Below are 20,000 nucleotides of genomic sequence, written 5' to 3' on the forward strand. Positions count from 1 at the left end.
GACAAAATTCATTTTCGTTGAAAAATTCCTTGTATTCTCTCCAAAAGTATTTTATCTTAGCAATGCTTTCATGGGCTAAAATGCAGTAAATAGGCCATTCTTACACAAAAATTGACATTTTACTGATATATGCTACATCGTGGCACTGGATAAGCCTTTATTACGGTACGACCCTTGCCTTAACTTTCCACTCCACATTAAAACGGAGTAAGGGAAACAAGTACTGTATGGCCAATAACTATCCTTGTCAAACTAATGCTTGTAGTCTACAGAATGTTTAGAATCTTCTTTCCAGCTCTAGTTTATATAGTATTCAGGTTCTGAAAACTACATAAAAGTTTATTTTCAAGGACAACTACCATGTCACTGATAAATACCAAACGCAAGAAAGGTAATCAACGCTGCACTGAAACAATAGAATTGGTAGATCACGTTCACACAGCCCACATCACACAAAACTACCAACAGCTCGATTCCTGACCACTTAGAAAGCTGATGAGAAATCAAAAACATATCCTTTGGTACCCAAGTTAAAAGATTTATTTGCAGGACCTTTTCACTGGTCAAATCAACAGCTGCGATAGGACTGACTAGGAAAAGTCTGAATTCAGAGATAACTTCGATGTCATTCGCTAGATCTGAAAGGCCCTCGCAAAAACGAAACTACTTCCAGTGAGCCTGCCAGCAAGAGACTAAATCGAAAGAACTTCAGTAAGGGCTTAACAATAAAATTTTCAATAAACTTCAATTGCGCTAGAACAGCTGGGGATAACCGGTAATTATTACAAGCTGCATTTATACAACACCTTTAGAGCCGGCACATTAACTGACTATTCTCTACTCCCTTGTAAACATTATCTTTTGAAACGAAACTGTAAGGTAAAATGACATAATATGAAGTATAAAATTAAACCAGGTACCTTTAAAATCATAATGGTGAAAACCAATGCTAGCATTCACAACTCCCAACTATTTTGACTGCTCCAATGGCAAGGAGTGTCTCAAAATAAGTTTCAAGGTAAGGATTGTGAATTGAGTACCGTTTACCCTCGGGAATAAAACCAACTGGGTTGGTTTTTAGGGCTAATTAATTTTCCTATCATTTGCAAGAAGAAAAGGAATAGCAGATTTACTAGATCCAGAGATGAAGGTCTTTAATTTCGTGCTTTAAAGACAAGGCCAAGTCATTGCGCAAACAGCAGACTGGTATTCAAGTTGACTCAAATTTTCTTTAACAAACTGGAACTCTTATCTACTTCCAGGTGACTGTAAAGTTTTGGTACTTTACCTGGGAGGAAAACTTTTGGTCTTCAGCTGGGGGGAACTGAACTGCCGTGCGTTGATCCCGGTCTGTGTATCACCGATGCCTGGTTCAAATTTTGAGTTTTTCTTGAGATGGCACAAAGTTATATTCGTGATGGCGTCATAAAATTTCTTGATAGAGTAAAGGCTGGCACTAAAATGTTTCCATACCGTATTAAACAGCTATTTTACATAGGTTTTCTAGTTGTCACAAACTTTACCACACTATTTTCAGTTGTGGAAAAGAAGATAAGAGTCTTTGGCCATGGCTCATTGGTCAGAAATTCAAACTTTCAGAGATTAACTTGATTGACAAGTATTGCAGAAAGATACGTTAGGAAAAGATCCAGTACAGCACAAGAAGTATGATAAGCCCTCTTATCAGCTGAAGGCACTCAAAACATTGTTACAATTCAGACCGTACATACTGATAGTACTACCTGAGCTAAGGCAGACCTTGTACACGGAATTGAAATCATCATCAAGTAAGTAAGTTTCCTCTAAAATACAGTTAGAGTTAAATAGAGAATCACCACTACTATATTTATCTCAAGACTTCGTAACTCAACTGGCAATCACTATGGGAATAAATTAAGAAACCTTGCTCTATAGTAAAAAGTCATACCCACTGCAAGGACAGTGCTGCAACAATGAACCGAGACTCGTACAACTCTAAAATGACTACTCAATCTATTAGACTAGTTTCCAGAAACAGGCTTTTAAAACAAAAATAAACAAATTATACATCGAAGCAAGATACTAGAAGACAAGAAAGTGCGTGCTGCGGCCTCATATCTGGATATCCAAATGTATATTTTTCTTATCATATCGAGCTGCTGAATCAGTACTGTTTTGCATTGCTAAAACATTAGAAAGAAAAAACGGACACTATTCACAATTCACAATCCAACACATTCTTTATCGTTAAGACCCCAGCGCCAGTATTCTTAATGTTTTCCTTAAATAGAATCAAGTGCATTAATCTCCTCAATTCATATTTTAGTTGACGTTTTGTCTGTCTGCTTTATCTTTAAGTAAATTTGAAGAGAAAATTTGTAGCTCCGCAATGTTCATTACCCTTAAGACATTCAACACCATTCTGTTCCTATGGTTATGATAATAAATTTGAATTGTGGGGTTCACGGAAACCTACCTCAACCAACGAAATATGGGCAATTCATTACTGAACTGCATCCTCTTCCATCAATTCGTTTGATTCTTTTTGATGAAAATATAGTCCACCTTCTCACTCCTACCAACATTTTTGAAGACCAGTTCAGTTTAAACATTACTTTGGAGATATCACAAAGTTCGGACTGTCAAATATGCTAAAAAATTGAATTTTTTTTTATAAATGGTACAAGGTTTTTTTTTAGACAAGCTACCAAAGCAGTTGGCCCTATCTGACTCCTGGAAATATAACTTATACATCTGGGGTAACTGATCTTTTCCTTCTCTCGATACAAATGATTAAAGATCAATTCATCTCATCCATGGCCACAGCCTCACCTCTGTCTCTTTATATATATATAATATATATATATATATATATATATATATATATATATATATATATATATATATATATATATGTATATATGTATATATATATATACATATATGTAATATAATATAATATATATTTATATATGTATATATACATATATATAAACATATATAACATTTATACATACAGTATATATATACAATATATATACAAATATAAATATATATATACATATATATAAAATATTACATGTATATAACATATATAAATACATATATGTATATACTAATGTATAATAAGTCCTCACGTGAAAATGAAAGGAATTGGTACAAGACTTTCAACTTTTATTCAAAGTCATCTTCAGTACCCTGAAGATGACTTTGGAAATAAAAGTTGAAAGTCTTGGTACCAATTCCTTTCATTTTCACGTGAGGACTTATTATATACTTCATCCACAGGACCATTGTGGAAATTACAAGATATACTAATGTATATATACTAGCTGACCAACCCGGCGCTGCCCAAGAAAATTCTGAATGACAACAGATAAACTCTCTCTCTCTCTCCTCCCAATACCCCTCTACTCTCTCTCCCTCACTTTCCCTCCCTTTCCTGTTAAGATTGTTGCTTCAATTACATTGCCCAGAACTTTTGACATTTTATATTTCACCCCTTCTCACCCCCCCCCATTCCTATTGGTGCTGAACTTGGGACTTCAAGGGCATTGGGAGTGTCACCATTCATCTCAGCAACCTCGAAAACTATGGATTAGACACTTATATCTGTCGTTTTCGGTTATTTTCACATCACCCCCTTCCCACCTCTTCTCACCCCCTTCCTGTCGGGGCTGAACTTGTGACTTAAAGGGCATTTGGGGTGTCAATATTCATCTCAACAACCTCAAAAACTATGAGTAGACACTAATATCTGTCGTTTTTGGTTATTTTTACGTAACCCCCTTCCCATCCCTTCTCACCCCACTTTCCTGTTAGGGCTGAACTTGGACTTAATGGGATCGGGAGTGTCACTATGCATCTCAGCAACCTCAAAAACTATAGATTAGACACTAATATCTGTCATTTTTAACATTTTATTTTTCACCCCCCTTCCTATCAGTGCTGAACTTGGACTAGGGCATCAGGAGTGTTACTATTCATCTCAGCAACCTCGATAACTATGGACTAGACACAAATATCTTTTGTTTTTTTTATTATTTTTACGTCACCCCCGTCTCTCCCTTCCCACCCCTTCTCAACCCCCCTTCCTATAAGGGCTGAACTTGGACTTGAAGGGCATTGGAAGTATCACTATTTATCTCAGCAACCTCGAAAACTATGGATTAGACACTAAAATCTGTCACTTTTGGTTATTTTTACATGTTACCCCCATCCCACCCTCACCCCCTTTGGTGCCAGAGAGTCTTACCCTCACATTATTCTTTCACAGCCAGTAAGTCATATGTACGAGTATACCAAGTTTGGTTGATATTGCTCAATGCATTTCAAAGTCATGCTGGAACATAGACACACACACATACATACATCCATTTTTATAGATACATATATAATATATATACTGTATATACACTATATATATATATATATATATATATATATATATATATATATATATATATATATATATATATACTAATAAAATATATATATACATATATATATAGTGTAGAATCTACCGGTCACTTTTACCAGGCACGTATGTAATTCTAATAGCCACAATGCCCTCTTAACTATCGAATTCTTCGCTTTTTGGATGTGCATGCAACTACGAAGCCGTGCATCCAAAAAAAGAGCAAAGAATCGAGAGAGTTAGAAAAAGGCATTGTAACTCTTAGAATAACATATATATATATATATAGACTTTTGTATATATATCTTATATATGAAAGTAAATGGTTGTATGTTTGTGACCTATAAAAATCTGAACTGCTTGACCAATCTAGACAAAATTTGGCATGTGGACATCATTTGACCTAGTTTAGATAATAGGGTAGGTTTCAAACCAGTACCCCAGCCCCCTTCCTCTTCAACCATCCCCATTCCCCCTTCCCTTTGTAACTTATGTGATAAATAAACTCTACAGGTTTATCATGCCGCATTTCACGTACTTGAGACCATAGAAATACATTATTGAAAATGGTTTTCAGTCACCACAGTAATACCTGGATAAAAGAAACAGACAGCACAGTAATGTCTGGATAAAAGGGACAGACATCACAGTAATACTTGGTTAAAGGTGACATATAATATCTGGATAAAAGGGACAGTCATCACAGTAATACCTGGATAAAAAGGACAGTCATCACAGTAATACCCGGTTAAAGGGGACAGACAGCACAGTAATAACTGGATAAAAGGGACAGACAGCACAGTAATACCTGGATAAAAGGGGACACACAGCACAGTAATGTCTGGATAAAAGAGACAGACACCACAGTAATACCTGGTTAAAGGTGACAGACAGCACAATAATATCTGGATAAAAGGGACAGTCACCACAGTAATACCAGGTTAAAGGTGACAGACAGTGCAGTAATACCTGGATAAAGGGGACAGACAGCACAGCAATAACGGGATAAAAGGAACAGTCACCACAGTAATACCTGGATAAAAGGTACTGACAGCACAGTAATACCTGGTTAAAGAGGACAGACAGCACAGTAATACCTGGATAAAAGGGACAGACAGCACATTAATACCTGGTTAAAGGGGACAGACAGCATAGTAATACCTGGATAAAAGGGACAGACAACACAGTAATACCTGGTTAAAGGTGACAAACAGCACATAATAACTGGATAAAAGGGACAGTCACCACAGTAATACCTGGATAAAGGGGATGGACAGCACAGCAATAACTGGATAAAAGGGACAGACAGCACAGTAATACCTGGTTAAAGGTGACAAACAGCATAGTAATACCTGGATAAAAGGGACAATCACCACAGTAATACCTGGTTAAAAATGACAAACAGCACAGTAATACCTGGATGAAAGGGACAGACACCATAAAAATACTTGGTTAAAATGGACAGAAAGCACAGTAATATCTGGTTAAAGGGACAGACAGCATAGTAATACCTGGATAAAAGGGACAGTCACCACAGTAATACCTGTACAAGTAAAAACAAGTATATCTTAGTTTAACCAGGCCACTGAGCTGATTAACAGCTCTCCTATAGAGGGCTGGCCCGAAGGATTGGATTTATTTTAAGTGGCTAAGAACCAGTTGGTTACCCAGCAATGGGTAACCAACCACATTATGGGTAATCCGAACCACATTATGACGAGAAATGAATTTCTATCACCAGAAGTAAATTTCTTTAATTCTTCATTGGCCGGTCGGAGAATCAAACGCGGGTCCAGCAGAGTGCTAGCCGAGAACGATAAGAATCCATCCAATGAGGAACTAATACCTGTACAAAAGGGACAATCACCACAGTAATACCTGGATAAAGGGGACAGTGACCACAGTAGTACCTGGATAAAGGGGACAGTGCTGTGCTGTCTGTCCCTTATAACCAGGCCACAGACAACACAATAATACTTGGATAAATTTAATATATGTGTAATTATATATATATATATATATATATATATATATATATATATATATATATTATATATATATATATATGATGATTATTATCACTTACAAAGGCTTGTAAGTTTTGATGTTGTATCACTATTCACAAAGGTGCCAATAGATGATCTGATGGCGTTTTTATCTGGTTGTTAGAGAACACACAGCTGGATATCCCATTTTCTAAAAAGTACTTTAATTGAACTGATTAAATTATGTGTAAAAGATTGTAAATTTGAATTTAATGGTAAATTTTACTCACAAAATTTTGGTATGGCAATGGGAAACCCTCTATCCCCAGTGTTAAGTAACTTATATATGGAATTTTTGAAAAAGATATTAAACAACATAATCCCACGTAATGTAACATGGTTTAGGTATGTTGACGACATAATTTGTGTATGGCCAGGGAACCAAGATGTAAAAACTTTTTGCTAAGTTAAATCAATTAGTACCATCAATTAAATTCACGATGGAAATGGAAAATGATGGGTGCTTACCGTTTCTGGATGTCCTCATACGAAGAAATAGTAGTGGGTTTTAAATATAGTGTGTATAGAAAACCCACTAATATTTCTTCCTATGTGCATTCTCTATTCTGGACAAAGCAATAAGGTTAAAAAGTCAGTGTTTTCATCTATGTTTTTAAGAGCATTACGGGTATGTAGCCCTGAATATATTGATGATGAAATAGATAAGATTAGGAATGCAGGCAAAAATTGAAATATCCTGATAGTGTATTAAACAGTGCATTTGAAGCGGCAAAAAGACTATGTATCAAAACCAGAAAGAACCTTACAACACAAAAAATTTGCTTGTTCTGCCTTATAATAATAGTATGAAAGATATCCCTCATCTTCTTAAAATTTTGGTGTTAATGTCGCATTTAAGAACAATACAACAATGAAAAAACATTACTTATCAAGAACTCCCCAGACAATATTAAAGGGTGTGTATATAAAATTCCCGTGTAAGTCTTGTGACAACTTTTATATTGGCCAAACCAGGAAAGCACTGGAAAAAAAGAATTGAACAACATAAAAATGTGTGATATGCACAGGAACAGTGGTATATTTGTACATGTTAGTGAGAACAATCATGCTATCAACTGGGAAGGGCAAAAGGATTGTATATTCTAATAATGCACTGGAAAGGAACATCATTGAATCTAGCTTCATAAAAGAAAGTTACAACCATAATATGAATATCAGTCCAAGGGATGTATAAACTTGATCCTTTAATATCAAAAAGAAATTTGTAAATTGTTTAAACTTTAAAGGTAGGCAGTAGAGATATATGAAAATAGGATTATCATATTTGTAAACACAGTACGAGGGTAGTAATGTTAATGAGTTTCCAAACTCCGCCTCCATGACACCTGTCAGGTGTGGATCTGAGGTGGGGTATGGTCTGTTTATCAGCAATGTCCCTGAGAGTCTATTGTGACTTTTAGCCAAATGAGTTTTAAAGGCCCTCCTACCTCGACACCGGCCTGGGTGGGGATATGGAGCCTCTAATGGTTGTGTATGTTCCGTCAGTACTGTTCTTGTAGTATATATATTTGTGACTTCTCACACTCTGTATCCAGTCCTTCGTCAATGGCTTGAAATGAAGTCAGAAACCGGTCAGGACCTACACCCATTTCTTATTTTCACCTGTGGTAATGTGTGATATATATATATATATATATATATATATATATATATATATATATATATATGTATATATATATATATATATATATTGCGTGTATATCAGTAACCGTTAATGTATATACAACGTGTATAATGAACATTTAATTAAGAGTATTAAGATGTCAGAACGTTTCATTTCACTATAAAATATCCAGCCGCTACATCTGAATGACTTTGCATTAAAACTACAGATACCTTATTTGCAGAAATCTCCCAGATACTGTACGTGAAAACCCGCTCGAGGTCCCTCTGCAGCCTTGAATTCCTATCCGGTCAAATCACCAGGATGCCGATGCAAATGGGAGATAGTCGCGACATGCTCCACGGATCGAGGTGAGAAATTTCATCTAGTTTACTGGATATTTGGTTTTAAAGCGTATCCATGTTGCTATAGAGCTTTATGTAAAAATGGTCAATATCTGAGTCAACTGCAGATAAGGAGTATTTGCGCAAGCGCGTGCACGAGAAACACAATGGCCATGAACAAGGAGGCAAGATAACTTCTTGGAAAAGAACGTTTCGCCATCTTTTTTATATCGAAATTCAAATCTTGCCTGGTGTGAGTTAAGAGGTGTAGTGATAAGAGTAGTCATATTTTTTCAGGGAATCAGTAGCTGCTTTGTTTTGTATTCCATAATAGAAAAACGTATTTAGAGATATAACTGAAGTTTTACCTTATCAATGTAATCAGCTTGCGCACAAGAAGGGCGTTTTTTTTTTCTTACAAAATTGGTGAATGGAATATTAATACTACCAACATGACATTAGATAAGACTTCACAGAAGAATGAGTAAGTATGAAAAAATTTTGTTCAGAAAACTCTTACCGCTAGAGGAAATTGAAGAAAAAGAAAAAACTCAGGAGAATAGAAACTAAGTACATATTCGAAATTAATAGTATGGAAAAGCAAAAAACTTCATCAGAGCATGACTGTATGATCCTAGCGGGCTTACAATCGTTCGTTTTCTTGACTGCTTTATATCCCGAATTTGACTGAACACAAAGTTAAAAAAGTTAAGTATACCTTAGTTTAACCAGACCACTGAGCTGATTAACAGCTCTCAGAGCCGTATATACGGCTCTGACAGCTCTCCTAGCGAGGGCTGGCCCGAAGGATTAGACTTATTTTACGTAACTAAGAACCAGTTGGTTACCTAGCAACGGGACCTACAGCTTATTGTGGAATTCGAACCACATTATACCGAGAAATGAATTTCTATCACCAGATACAAAATCCTCTAATTCTTCATTAGCTGGCCGGAGAATCGAACACGGGCCCAGCACAGTGCTAGCCGAGAACGATATCGACCAAAATGTGACCGCGGTAACTGGCGCAATCGTAACTGACAGTTATTCAATGGTGTTAACGACAATAATAATAATACTATAACAGTGACTGATTATTATAGCTGCGAGGAGATTTATCCAAATGCGTACTGATTATGTACCCTCCTGTCCAATCACCCTGACAATTATTATTCTGCATAATCTCCGTCTGATTTTATCATTCCTCTTGAAGTGAAGCGGGAAGAGCTGCAGCTTAATCAGATCTAATGAACTTGAGTATAAAAGGTACTGCGAATTTGAACACATTCTTGATATTCTCATGACTAAGGATGACAAGAAGTTGAAATAGCTGGTTGGCTCATTGACTGTAGAAGTAGACGTAGTGTCAGAAGAAATAATGTTTCTGTCTCAATTGATTTGCCTTTTCTGAAAACCGGATTAACGATTTCTCTAATCCCATCTATTTTTGTAATAATATTTCCACGATTCAAAATTTATGAATTTAGACAGGCAGCCCGAACGCTTAAATTCCACAAAAACAGGCTTACTACTTTTACGTTGTCCACAGGCTAAGAACCCTGAGATAAAACCTAATTCATCTAAAGTCTTATAGAACCTAAATCGTTCTGAATATATCCTGGGACTAAGTCAACCTACCAAATTTTATTCTGATAATCCACAGGCTTGGTTAACATTACAAGAATGTCAAGAAAAAATGCATCATATTAGCCGGCTAATATGAAAGGACAGTACCTTGCATGAGCTAACTGAAGAGTCTATTATCCCTACTGAAAACATCTGCAAACAGAGCTGAGCACGTTCTTCTTTAATTTTTATCTAACAACTAAAGTGAACTTGTAGACAAGAAAGATTATGAAAACGAGCTGACTAATTAAACAATCTAGCTGCATCCACGAAAAAGTAAACTATATTATACAAAAAAGATAAGAGATACTCAGTCACCACATACCTCATACTTGAGAATTTTAAATTCAAGAGGACACTGATAGGTATAAAATATCTATGAACTGACTTTTTAAAGTATATGGTTCAGACTGTCCCAGACACATGAACTTAGGACCATCATGCTCCGAGGGATAAATCCTGAAATGACTGCTGTTACCAGAACCCCCTCGCTCTTCACTGATATGGAGGAAACCAATGGACTCATTGATGAAAGCAAGAGGTACATAAGCAATAAAAGAGTTGAGCAGATTGTTATTCTCAAAGACAACAGGCGATCTAATACCTTTAAGTTCCTTCAACCCTATTTAGGTAATAAATTTTAATTAAGTCTGTACACAAACTTTTAAAATCCATGCTAACAAAGGTAGGAACACTTTGGGGAAAATTAGCAAATAATATAGAGCTATAACTGCTTCAAAGGTAATCAGCTAGGCAGTGAATGTGAGCTAGGGGTAGGATGAATTATATTTATGGTCATCACCAGTATGAAAAACGCAAAATGTGTTAACAGGTGGTAAGCATCACACTGTAACAAGCCTCTGTCCAACAAGAAGGTAGAAACTAATTAGATCATCCATTCAAAGAAGTCAAAAGCAGAGTCTGACATTCCTAACTGCTAACAGAATCAAGTCAAGAATACCCTCACCTCCCTAATCCAGTACTTAACTTTTAAATATCCTTGCAGTGGAACTGCTCGATCACGATCTGAAATCCTTTTGACAGGGAATAAAGCACCAAACAGAACAAGTAAAATCACATCTCCCTAACATCTTTTAACAAATCACACACCAATGATTAATTTGGCAAGAAAACTAACATTTGCAGTCATCTACCACAACGGAAACTGCCAGGCTGCTGGACATTCTGAAAATAATTCCACTCTGCATGTGGTGACAGGAGGAATGTCAGAAGCTACCCCCCCCCGTCCACTCCTATAATTTAAAGTAAGGGAAACTAACAATAGGGATCTAGGGTTAGATCTTCTTACAGGAAGTAGAGCAAAAGATCACCCACACCCAAGATAACTTAGTGAAAGAGAAACAAAGCACACTGAAAACAAAATCAAAACCAGATGGCTGCTAGGTTTTAACCATAAAGATACATCAAGTTGGAATGTGGTAATGGGATGTAAGAAAGAGGAAAATGCAATCTGACAAGCATTAAAGTGTCCAGATGGGAAAACCAGTGCACAACAAAAGTGAAGAACTAAGAATCCAGTCGATTAATAGATTAATAAAAAACAGAAACAACCTGAACACCAGATACAATTATGGATGACAGTGCAAATTATAAACATCAAGTATTGGGGAAAGAACATTTTTACACAATCACAACCCCATCAACTGCATTTTAAAAAATCCTAATAAAAGCTCACACACTTGAACATTTGCAGAAATTGAAAAAATTAAATGCATACCTGTCCAAAACAACCATATCACCAAAGATATACTACTTTTAAAAACTGTGAGCTTGAACAAATTTAAAGGAACCCACCTGGCAGTACAAACAAGAGCTAATATGGGGTCTCCAAACGTGAACTTGGAAAGTCAGTTCCAGATTTCCTATGGTATATTGTAGAGGGCAGGGTATGTGAGGACCCATCAGTGGTCTATGCTAACAAAGATGGTACAAAAAGGTGGATGTGCTTAAAATGATGGCAAAAGTACACACACCATAAGATGAACACTCAAGAAAAAAATATTTTTTAATGAATAATATCTTACTAGGGTGAAATCAAATACCACCAATAACTGAATGTTAACAACTGCAACATTTTCCTGTAAAATGAGACTAGTTTGTAAGCATTATATTAACTGGGTAGCATTAGGAGGCTCTATAATTTTTTTGGTCCCCATTTAACCTTCTCAAAATCTCAAGGGCACCTACCTGAGGTCTTTAGTTCCTCCTTGCCAAAATACTAAGCATGAATGTGTTGGTTTAAGTATTTCTGCAACATTCACATCATGACTTCATTTTGCATATTTTTTCTATCATTTTACTCAAGGCAGTGATATCTCAAGATCAAAATTTGTACATATTTTTAAATGCCTCTCACTTTTCAACTGCAAATTTTCAAAGTAGCTCTGGCTTCCATAGGTGAAGGGTTGATAAAAAGTGAGGCAGTCTTGCAGTTTCTTGAAGATTATCTTTGTGAAACTTTAAAAGTTTCCACAGTCCATGATGGATCCCAGTTAATTGTAAGTCTTTTTGTTCTGTAAAAACAGGTTCTACTTCAAGTACTTCCTGCTATCTGTGGTTCAGACATTAGTGTTAAAGTGTATGAATCAAAATTTGGTGTAAGCTGTAAGCTTTCCTGCCAAGGTTAGGTTTAGTAGCCAATCACAGATTACCCTCGCAGTTAAATGCTTATGTTTCATTCTTGTTATTTGTCCCTCAGTCCAGACTGCATGCCTGGCAGACCAGCATGGTTCTTGCTTAACACCCTAGTGACGATTAAGACCAAATATAGCCACGTCCCCCAAAAAAGAGAAATCATTAATGGGCTAAATATGGTGGTTAAGTTTTGGTTTCACTCTCTGAGGTTGCAAGGTGGTCGTCCATTAGCTCAATTGACACAGCAATGCATTTGCATCGACCCTGGCGATTTACAGAATAACTAAGGTCATGTGTATTTATATGAAAAGCCACGAACAGACTAAATGTGTAACCTGAGTCCTGGTTGGTATGCTTTCCCTTGAGCACTCATGGTCATCCCCAGAAGACCTAACATGGATTTCACCTCAACTCTGAAAATTAATGGCGTAACTACAGCCTTGCCTACTGATACAAAAAGGCCCTAATGGAGTAAATCACAAACTCTCACTTGCTCTCCCTCAAATACTCACAGTCACCCCCAGTAAATTTAGCATGCTTTTTACATCAACCTTGGCAATTAACAAACTACCCAGATAATACGACCTTCAAGTTCTTGCTTTGCTCCTGAAAGCGAGCTTAAAGATCACCAGTAGACCCAGCATAGCCCTTACATATAACCCCATGTAACTAACAGACTAAGTATGGCAGTGCCTAATATTAAGAAGATTATTTTGTAAGGAAAATATCACAGGATGTCCACAGACAAACAAGCAAACACATGCCATAAACCTCAGTCTATTCCACTTCTTGATGACTAAACCATCTGCCCAATTCCATAGAGCAGACAAATTCTGCCTCCACAACAATATGGGTTCAAAAAGGAGGGAAGTCTATGTCCTCAAGTCATTCCTGGATGCCCTCCTTCCCCCATCAGTGGGATAATACGATCACATATAATGCGCTACACAAGTTCTTGATAGTCAAAGTCTCCCTGCTACCGCCAAATGAACCTTGCCCAGAACTGGGTGACAAAAGGCCCAAAAAAGTCAACCAGGTGAGGGAAATGTTGCTCCATCTCCTTCCGACCAGCGCAGAAGGCATACCTAAGGCAGATCTACTGAAGAAGGGGGACTACTTGCTGAAAGTTTCCAAAGCCTCACAACACACCAATTATACCATTTTGTGAAGCCAGGTACAACCCCAACAGAAGCCAGCTCCGCCAGATTATGCATCATCGAAAGTGCCTTCAGCAGGATGTTCCCTGTAGACATGGACACTTTCAAGTCTATGTTACCTGCATTAACAAAAGACTTCTAGAGTCCCCCAGACAGTGCTCTACATCTGGTAATTGCCCTGAATACTCATCCTGCAACTGATATATAAAAATATAGGTAGGATCTCACCATCAATAACATCCATACATCCCTGCTCAGCACCAACTGCCTCAGGCACTTTGGCTTGCTGGTGGGTGTCACCAATTGCCACCTTCTGGATTTAGCCTCCTTCCATATAGCACCACTCACCACCAAACCCAAGTGGCCAACCACGTCTACAGTAGGTTCCACGGTCATGCACATCTCCTACAAGAGTTACCCGACTTATTTATGGTCGAGCTCCAATACTCTTTGGATACCAGAAAAGCATAGTATACACCACTATATCAGAACTCCAAATTCCATCACCTGCTCCCAAGACACTGTCTGCCAATGGAATGGAAGGGCCTTTTCCGAAAGGCCTTCAGCCCATGGGCCTCCTCTCTCCATATGACGAAAAAACAATGCGGCTCTTGGTGCCCCTGCAGAGACCAAAGGTGCCCCAACCTTTAGAAGGAGCCTAATCACTATCCACTTCGTCTTGTCATTCATATTCAACTATCATGCTACAAATCTACCCTCCACAGAGTAAGAAATTTTCTAAGTTCAGCCTAAAGAAAGGTTATTTTCAGGTCCCAGTCCACTACAAATATGTCCCCAAGACAATGAGCATCACAGCTTTCAGTACCTACACATTCAACTACTCTACATTCAGTCAACATGGGCCATGTTCCAGAGGTTAGTGAACATCCTGTCTCCAAGAATCGGGAAGAACACTAAGAACACTTCAGAGTCACATTATCCCTTCTTTGTTACAACAGTTTTGTGGTATGCCCAGACAACTGCATCACTGGGCCATCCTCTGCTGAATTTCCGACTCATCAAGTCTATTAAGATATATTCAATCTCAACCATTTAAAAATGACTACAGGAATCAATGGGAATAGTCATCTACTACCACCCATTCCTGCCATACACCACAAACCATAGGACACCTTTATGATGTCATTGGCAGAAACATCAAGACAAGTGAGGAGCCATCTCCCACAATGCCTTCAAAGCCACCAAAGATGCTCTGGCAGGCGCCACCACTCTGGCATTCCCCAACACCTAGGCCAGTTGCATGCTCATATGGATGGAAGCAACATCACCATAAGTACCGTTATAGCGCAGGGGAACTCATACTCAGGATTCTTAGAAATAGTTGGCTTTATTAGTTGCCTCTGGCCCACTGTAATACGACATACAAACTGCACGTCATATGTATAAATTGCTTGTCACACACCCACAGAGACAAATAACAACCTGGCAGTATGGGCATTTTTTTTTCTTTCTTTTGATGGGGGCACCCCTATACTCCTGAAGCTTCGCTGCCAAACCTCAGTTTAGCTGCCAGGTTCAGCAGCCAAACACAGAGTGCCCTCCAGCCAAAAGCTAACACACGAATCAAATTGCCTGTCACTCCGTTGCAAGACTGTATCAAAATATGTCAAAGCCTGAGAGTACAGAAAGCAGAGTCTTGGAGTCTTGTGGATTACTTCCCTTACAGTGTGAGCATTTGGTGGAACTGGGGATTCCAAATAAACATTTTTTAATCCCCTTAAGATAATAATCACAGGATTGTGTTACATGATGATTGGAGAGGCTACTGACTGTTGGATAGTAACGGATGTGAGCACTGTACTGTTAATCACCCAAAGAATTTCAAAAATTCCAATGAAACTGCACATGGTCAGGTGACAAAGTTTGTAGAAGTTGTTAAAGCTAAGTCTCTCTGGCAGAGTTAGGAAAAAATACCTCCAAGATATTGCTAATTACACAATGAGTATAAGAGATTTGCACTTTTCCATGATATCATCTAACTACCTTCACCATAACTCTCAAAAAACACTAGACTATATACCTAGGACATTGAGCCATATGTTGGTTAGAATATCATTTAAAAAACCATTGCTACCCTTTTTTTTTAGGCAAGGTTAATGTAGGCATGCTAGCCTGGTCAGTTTGTATGGTATGCTGTTGCTTAGCTTAGGCTATATCTACATTTATAAAAATTTTCCCAAATACGTTTTTGATAAATATGCATAAGGAAAAATTTTCATACAACACAGACTTATTGAGATGCACATCTTCAAGGGGTTTAAACTGTAGCCTCTATGTGGAGCACCTGTGGATAATCATAATTGGATTGCTTTCTTCAAATTCTAAATTAACCTAGATATTAATTATCTAGCACACAAATCTGATTGACCTATAACATTTTTTCAAAGAACCCAGTAGCCCTTCTTTTACCATATATTGTTTCTGCGATGAGTCATCACATTTAGTCCTAAGAATGTACTCATTTTAAATTTTTCTTTTTCGAAACCTTATATTTCACACAAATATATTTTCATAAATATATATTTTCACCATATCACTGGTAACCAGTCCTTCCACTGATTCATCCTAACGTGTCACCTCAGGGCAAGAGAGGTGAGGTTAGGTTAGATTTGGGAAAGTTAGGTTGATTTTGTGATTACACACAAGAACCACATATGTTTTTAGAGGTTTCTAATGTGCTGTGGGATGTGGCCAAATCTTCTAGCCCTCTTTACTCGTCTCCTGCTCCCCCATCCAAAAACCCCATTTTCCCAAAGATTGCCTGATGTAGGGAGTTACCTTAATTTGAGAGATTTTTGTGTGTATAAAATCTGGTATTATTTTATAAGTTGCCAATACACCATATTAAATTGTAACCTTCATTTTTGAAAAGAGCACTTCACTCTGGTTATTTTGAATACCATAAACACTATGCGCAAATTATAAATAAAAGAATTAATCAAACTAGGACTTACAACATAAGACAATACTGCCTCCCCCACCTCCACAGCCAATAAAGCAAAATTGTAACCAGTCAACAACCCTAGGTTACGTTAGGTTGGCATTTTTTGGTTCTTTTAGTGCCCTACCATTTCTTAACCAATTTTGCATGAAAAACCCAAAATGGTTTTAAATGCAAAAATGTCTGGCTGGAGTCTTATTGGCAACTTATGACATTTTACCTGAAAATTATTGTTGCTAGTGAAAATCATTTGAAAGGTACCCAAGTTCAGCATTGCAAAATGAGAATGCGGCAACGACAGAAAATAGTGGCAGACCTCACCCTTTTTTCAGCCTTTTCTTCCAGTTTTCTTCTTTTAAGTAATGATGCACACGAACTTGACTATGTTTCCCCCGTTGCTTCTCTTGTGCTTTTAGGGATTTAATACAACATTGGCGTTGGTGATTTTTACTTTTGTGTTTTTACCGACCACAAGAATTCCTTCTTCCCGATGCAGTTCCCCCAAATTACTGTCAAATCCATGGAAATTTTGGTTTTCCTAGTAACGATGTCAAAAACATACTAGCCACAAGATATTCAGTCGAAATATGTGCTATATGTTGTCAACGTGAAATTCATGTCTCACCATTGCCCAGAAGTTAAAGCGTATCCGTGTACAACAACTATGACAAAAAAAAAAAAAAAAAAAAAGAGTTCCTACACGTGAAAGGACCCACGTAACTGATTAAATTAAGCGGACAGAAGCACCCACAAAATAACCCCTGAAAATATAATATTCTAACCTGGTTTCCCACGGTGGTCCGAACCTGATAATGGGTAGCCTATAGCTGGGCGAGGTTCACAGTTTACGGGCTGCTTTAGGAGCAAGAGCCCTTGCTATCAAAAGGCTGATTTAATATAAAAAAAAAAAAAACGAGGATGCCACTGCCACAAAACAAAGTGGTTTGCGCAATAATTGTGACCAAAACACAAAAATCACATCAAGGTCCAGAGACAAGGGTACTGTTACATCAGTAATTCTGAAAAATATGAACCGAATGCATGAAATAAAGGTATAGGCTACGACGAATTACTCATCACATAAGCAATAGCAGGATTTGCTAAGGTAGGAAGGTGCCAAGAACGCAGTGTGTCATTCTGGAGAATGGACATAAAGGTAGAACTATATAGTAGCTCCGCGGCGGCGACTGCCTTCTAACTTAACTTTTTCCACAGTTTTTTGGTTGCTAATTATGAATTTACCTTTAATTTTTGGCGTTCGAGTGTAATTAACCCCTGACGTCCATCCATCAAGGGGTTTCCATACGCGATCTTCACAAGACAGAGCAGTAGCACGGCTACGTCTGTTTCGAACGGTTCATATCCCGTCCGGCAAGTGCAATAACTTGTTAACGTATGGGTACCCAACCGCCCCACCCCCCCGGCCAGTACTAAACACGGCGAAGGGACATTCCATTTGGCCGACAACAAACAGATGCACCGCCAGCATCAGAACCCCTAACAGTGTAGAAAAAACCAGTTGAAAAGGTAAAAACAGGCGCGGAGCTAATATACAGAATTACCATTGTGGCTGGGTACTAGAGGGAATAAGGCATAATTTGGACCTCTAGCATAACCAACCAGCAGAGACGAGGGCTTGTTCTTAAGACGAAATCGACTAATGTTCGTAAGCATTTAAAAGACTAAATAAAGGGTGAACGTGGCCACCTGCAATCTAAACGTTTACTTAACACCATACGAATACTACATCGCTATTTTCCTGCATCTTTCCTACAATTTACGTCCTACCCTTGTCCATCTCTTTACCCTCCTACTAGTTTTGGAACCTCTGGTCTATACAAACGAACTCTAGAAACTAAGTAATTAGGTAAGTAAACGAAAGCTTCAAAAGAACAAACAAACACGAAAACATGAAATATATATATATATATATATATATATATATATATATATATATATATATATATATATATATATATATATATATATATATATATACAGTATATATATATTTCCTTTTCCCTTGTTATAAAGAATGCGTCTACTTACCCCAGCACTAGCAGAATTCGATGAAACCGATGCAAACCTGGAACGGTCTACACCGGTGACCACACTTCAGGTAGAAGCCATCCAAATACTTATTAGGAATCTTCGAACAGGCAGTCAGGCCGAAACTGACTTGCTTCCGAACATATCCAGTTTGCAGCAAAACGGTACCGTTGGTGCCTTATTATACAAAGTCCTCGTTTCACTCTTGCCAGTTTAAAGGCAGCTCCGTTTCAAAATTTAATGTTTTATTACCAGATGGCACCTTACAAGCTTAAATTATAAAGACTGGTATACTGGTAAGGTGTAAATCTACAATGGTATTTATGCCGGAAACAATTTAATTACGAACTGCAGCTTACCCCCTTTTTTTCTCATACGTTTGACTTAGGCATCTATGTAGTTGGTCTCTTAGAGACATTTTCTTTTCAAATTTGCTCGCTCTGAAAGTAAGTACAATACACTACTGGGTCCTCAGGAAATTCTTGTTTCCAAGTTTCACTGCTTGAAGTCTATGGATCGTTCTTACATTTCCCCGGTGGTTTGCTCCATCCAACAGCATTTTCATTCTCGTTCATACTCACTTGTGGAGTTCTTGGTTAACCACGAGTTCATATTTCATATTTCTAACATTTTTTTTATATATTAGCCTACCTGGAAGCTTGCATAACTAAAACCACTTAGCTAGAAAGAGGTTTGTATTTCAAGATAATGGCTCGTGTTTTTTAATTGCTCGTCATATCTTGGTCTAAATGGAATTTTGGCGAAAACATTTTATCTGAAGTTTTTCTTACTTAACTAGAGGTTCGTAGTTCAGAATGAGGACTATTTTCTATAATTAGTTTACATACCTCAACTTATCTGGAATGTTACCGAAAAATATTTTTGCTTTTGTTATTGCTAGCTAACCATAGGTTAGAATGTCAAGATGTGAACTGTTTTTCTTAAATACTTTCCATATCATAGCCTGTAAGGAATGTTGCCAGAAGAGTATTTCCATTTTTTATATATATTTGGCTAACCAGAGATTCCATATTTCAACACTAAAACTTTTTTTTTTTTTTTAGCTCGAGCGGCGTTTTGGGTAGATTCAAGAATGCTTCTCGCCTGACACAAATCCTTCTGATAGTCAACATTTCCTTGGG

General features: G+C 37.5%; 1 protein-coding gene across 2 annotated transcripts in view; it reads left to right on the forward strand.

Annotated features, from left to right (window-relative positions):
* The window catches only part of LOC136851621 (osteocalcin 2-like), a 33,171-nt gene that overhangs the window by 11,847 nt on the left and 1,324 nt on the right, over positions 1 to 20,000 (forward strand). For both annotated transcript variants that reach the window (XM_067126006.1, XM_067126007.1), the window contains exons 2-3: positions 8,310 to 8,436; positions 19,923 to 20,000. The exon at positions 19,923 to 20,000 is cut by the window's right edge and continues 50 nt beyond it. In XM_067126006.1, the coding sequence (XP_066982107.1) occupies positions 8,390 to 8,436; positions 19,923 to 20,000 (125 nt within the window). In that variant the 5' untranslated portion in view covers positions 8,310 to 8,389. The remainder of the gene's footprint in view (positions 1 to 8,309; positions 8,437 to 19,922) is intronic.

Source organism: Macrobrachium rosenbergii, chromosome 23 (genome assembly GCF_040412425.1).
Source record: "Macrobrachium rosenbergii isolate ZJJX-2024 chromosome 23, ASM4041242v1, whole genome shotgun sequence".
Taxonomy (NCBI): domain Eukaryota; kingdom Metazoa; phylum Arthropoda; class Malacostraca; order Decapoda; family Palaemonidae; genus Macrobrachium; species Macrobrachium rosenbergii.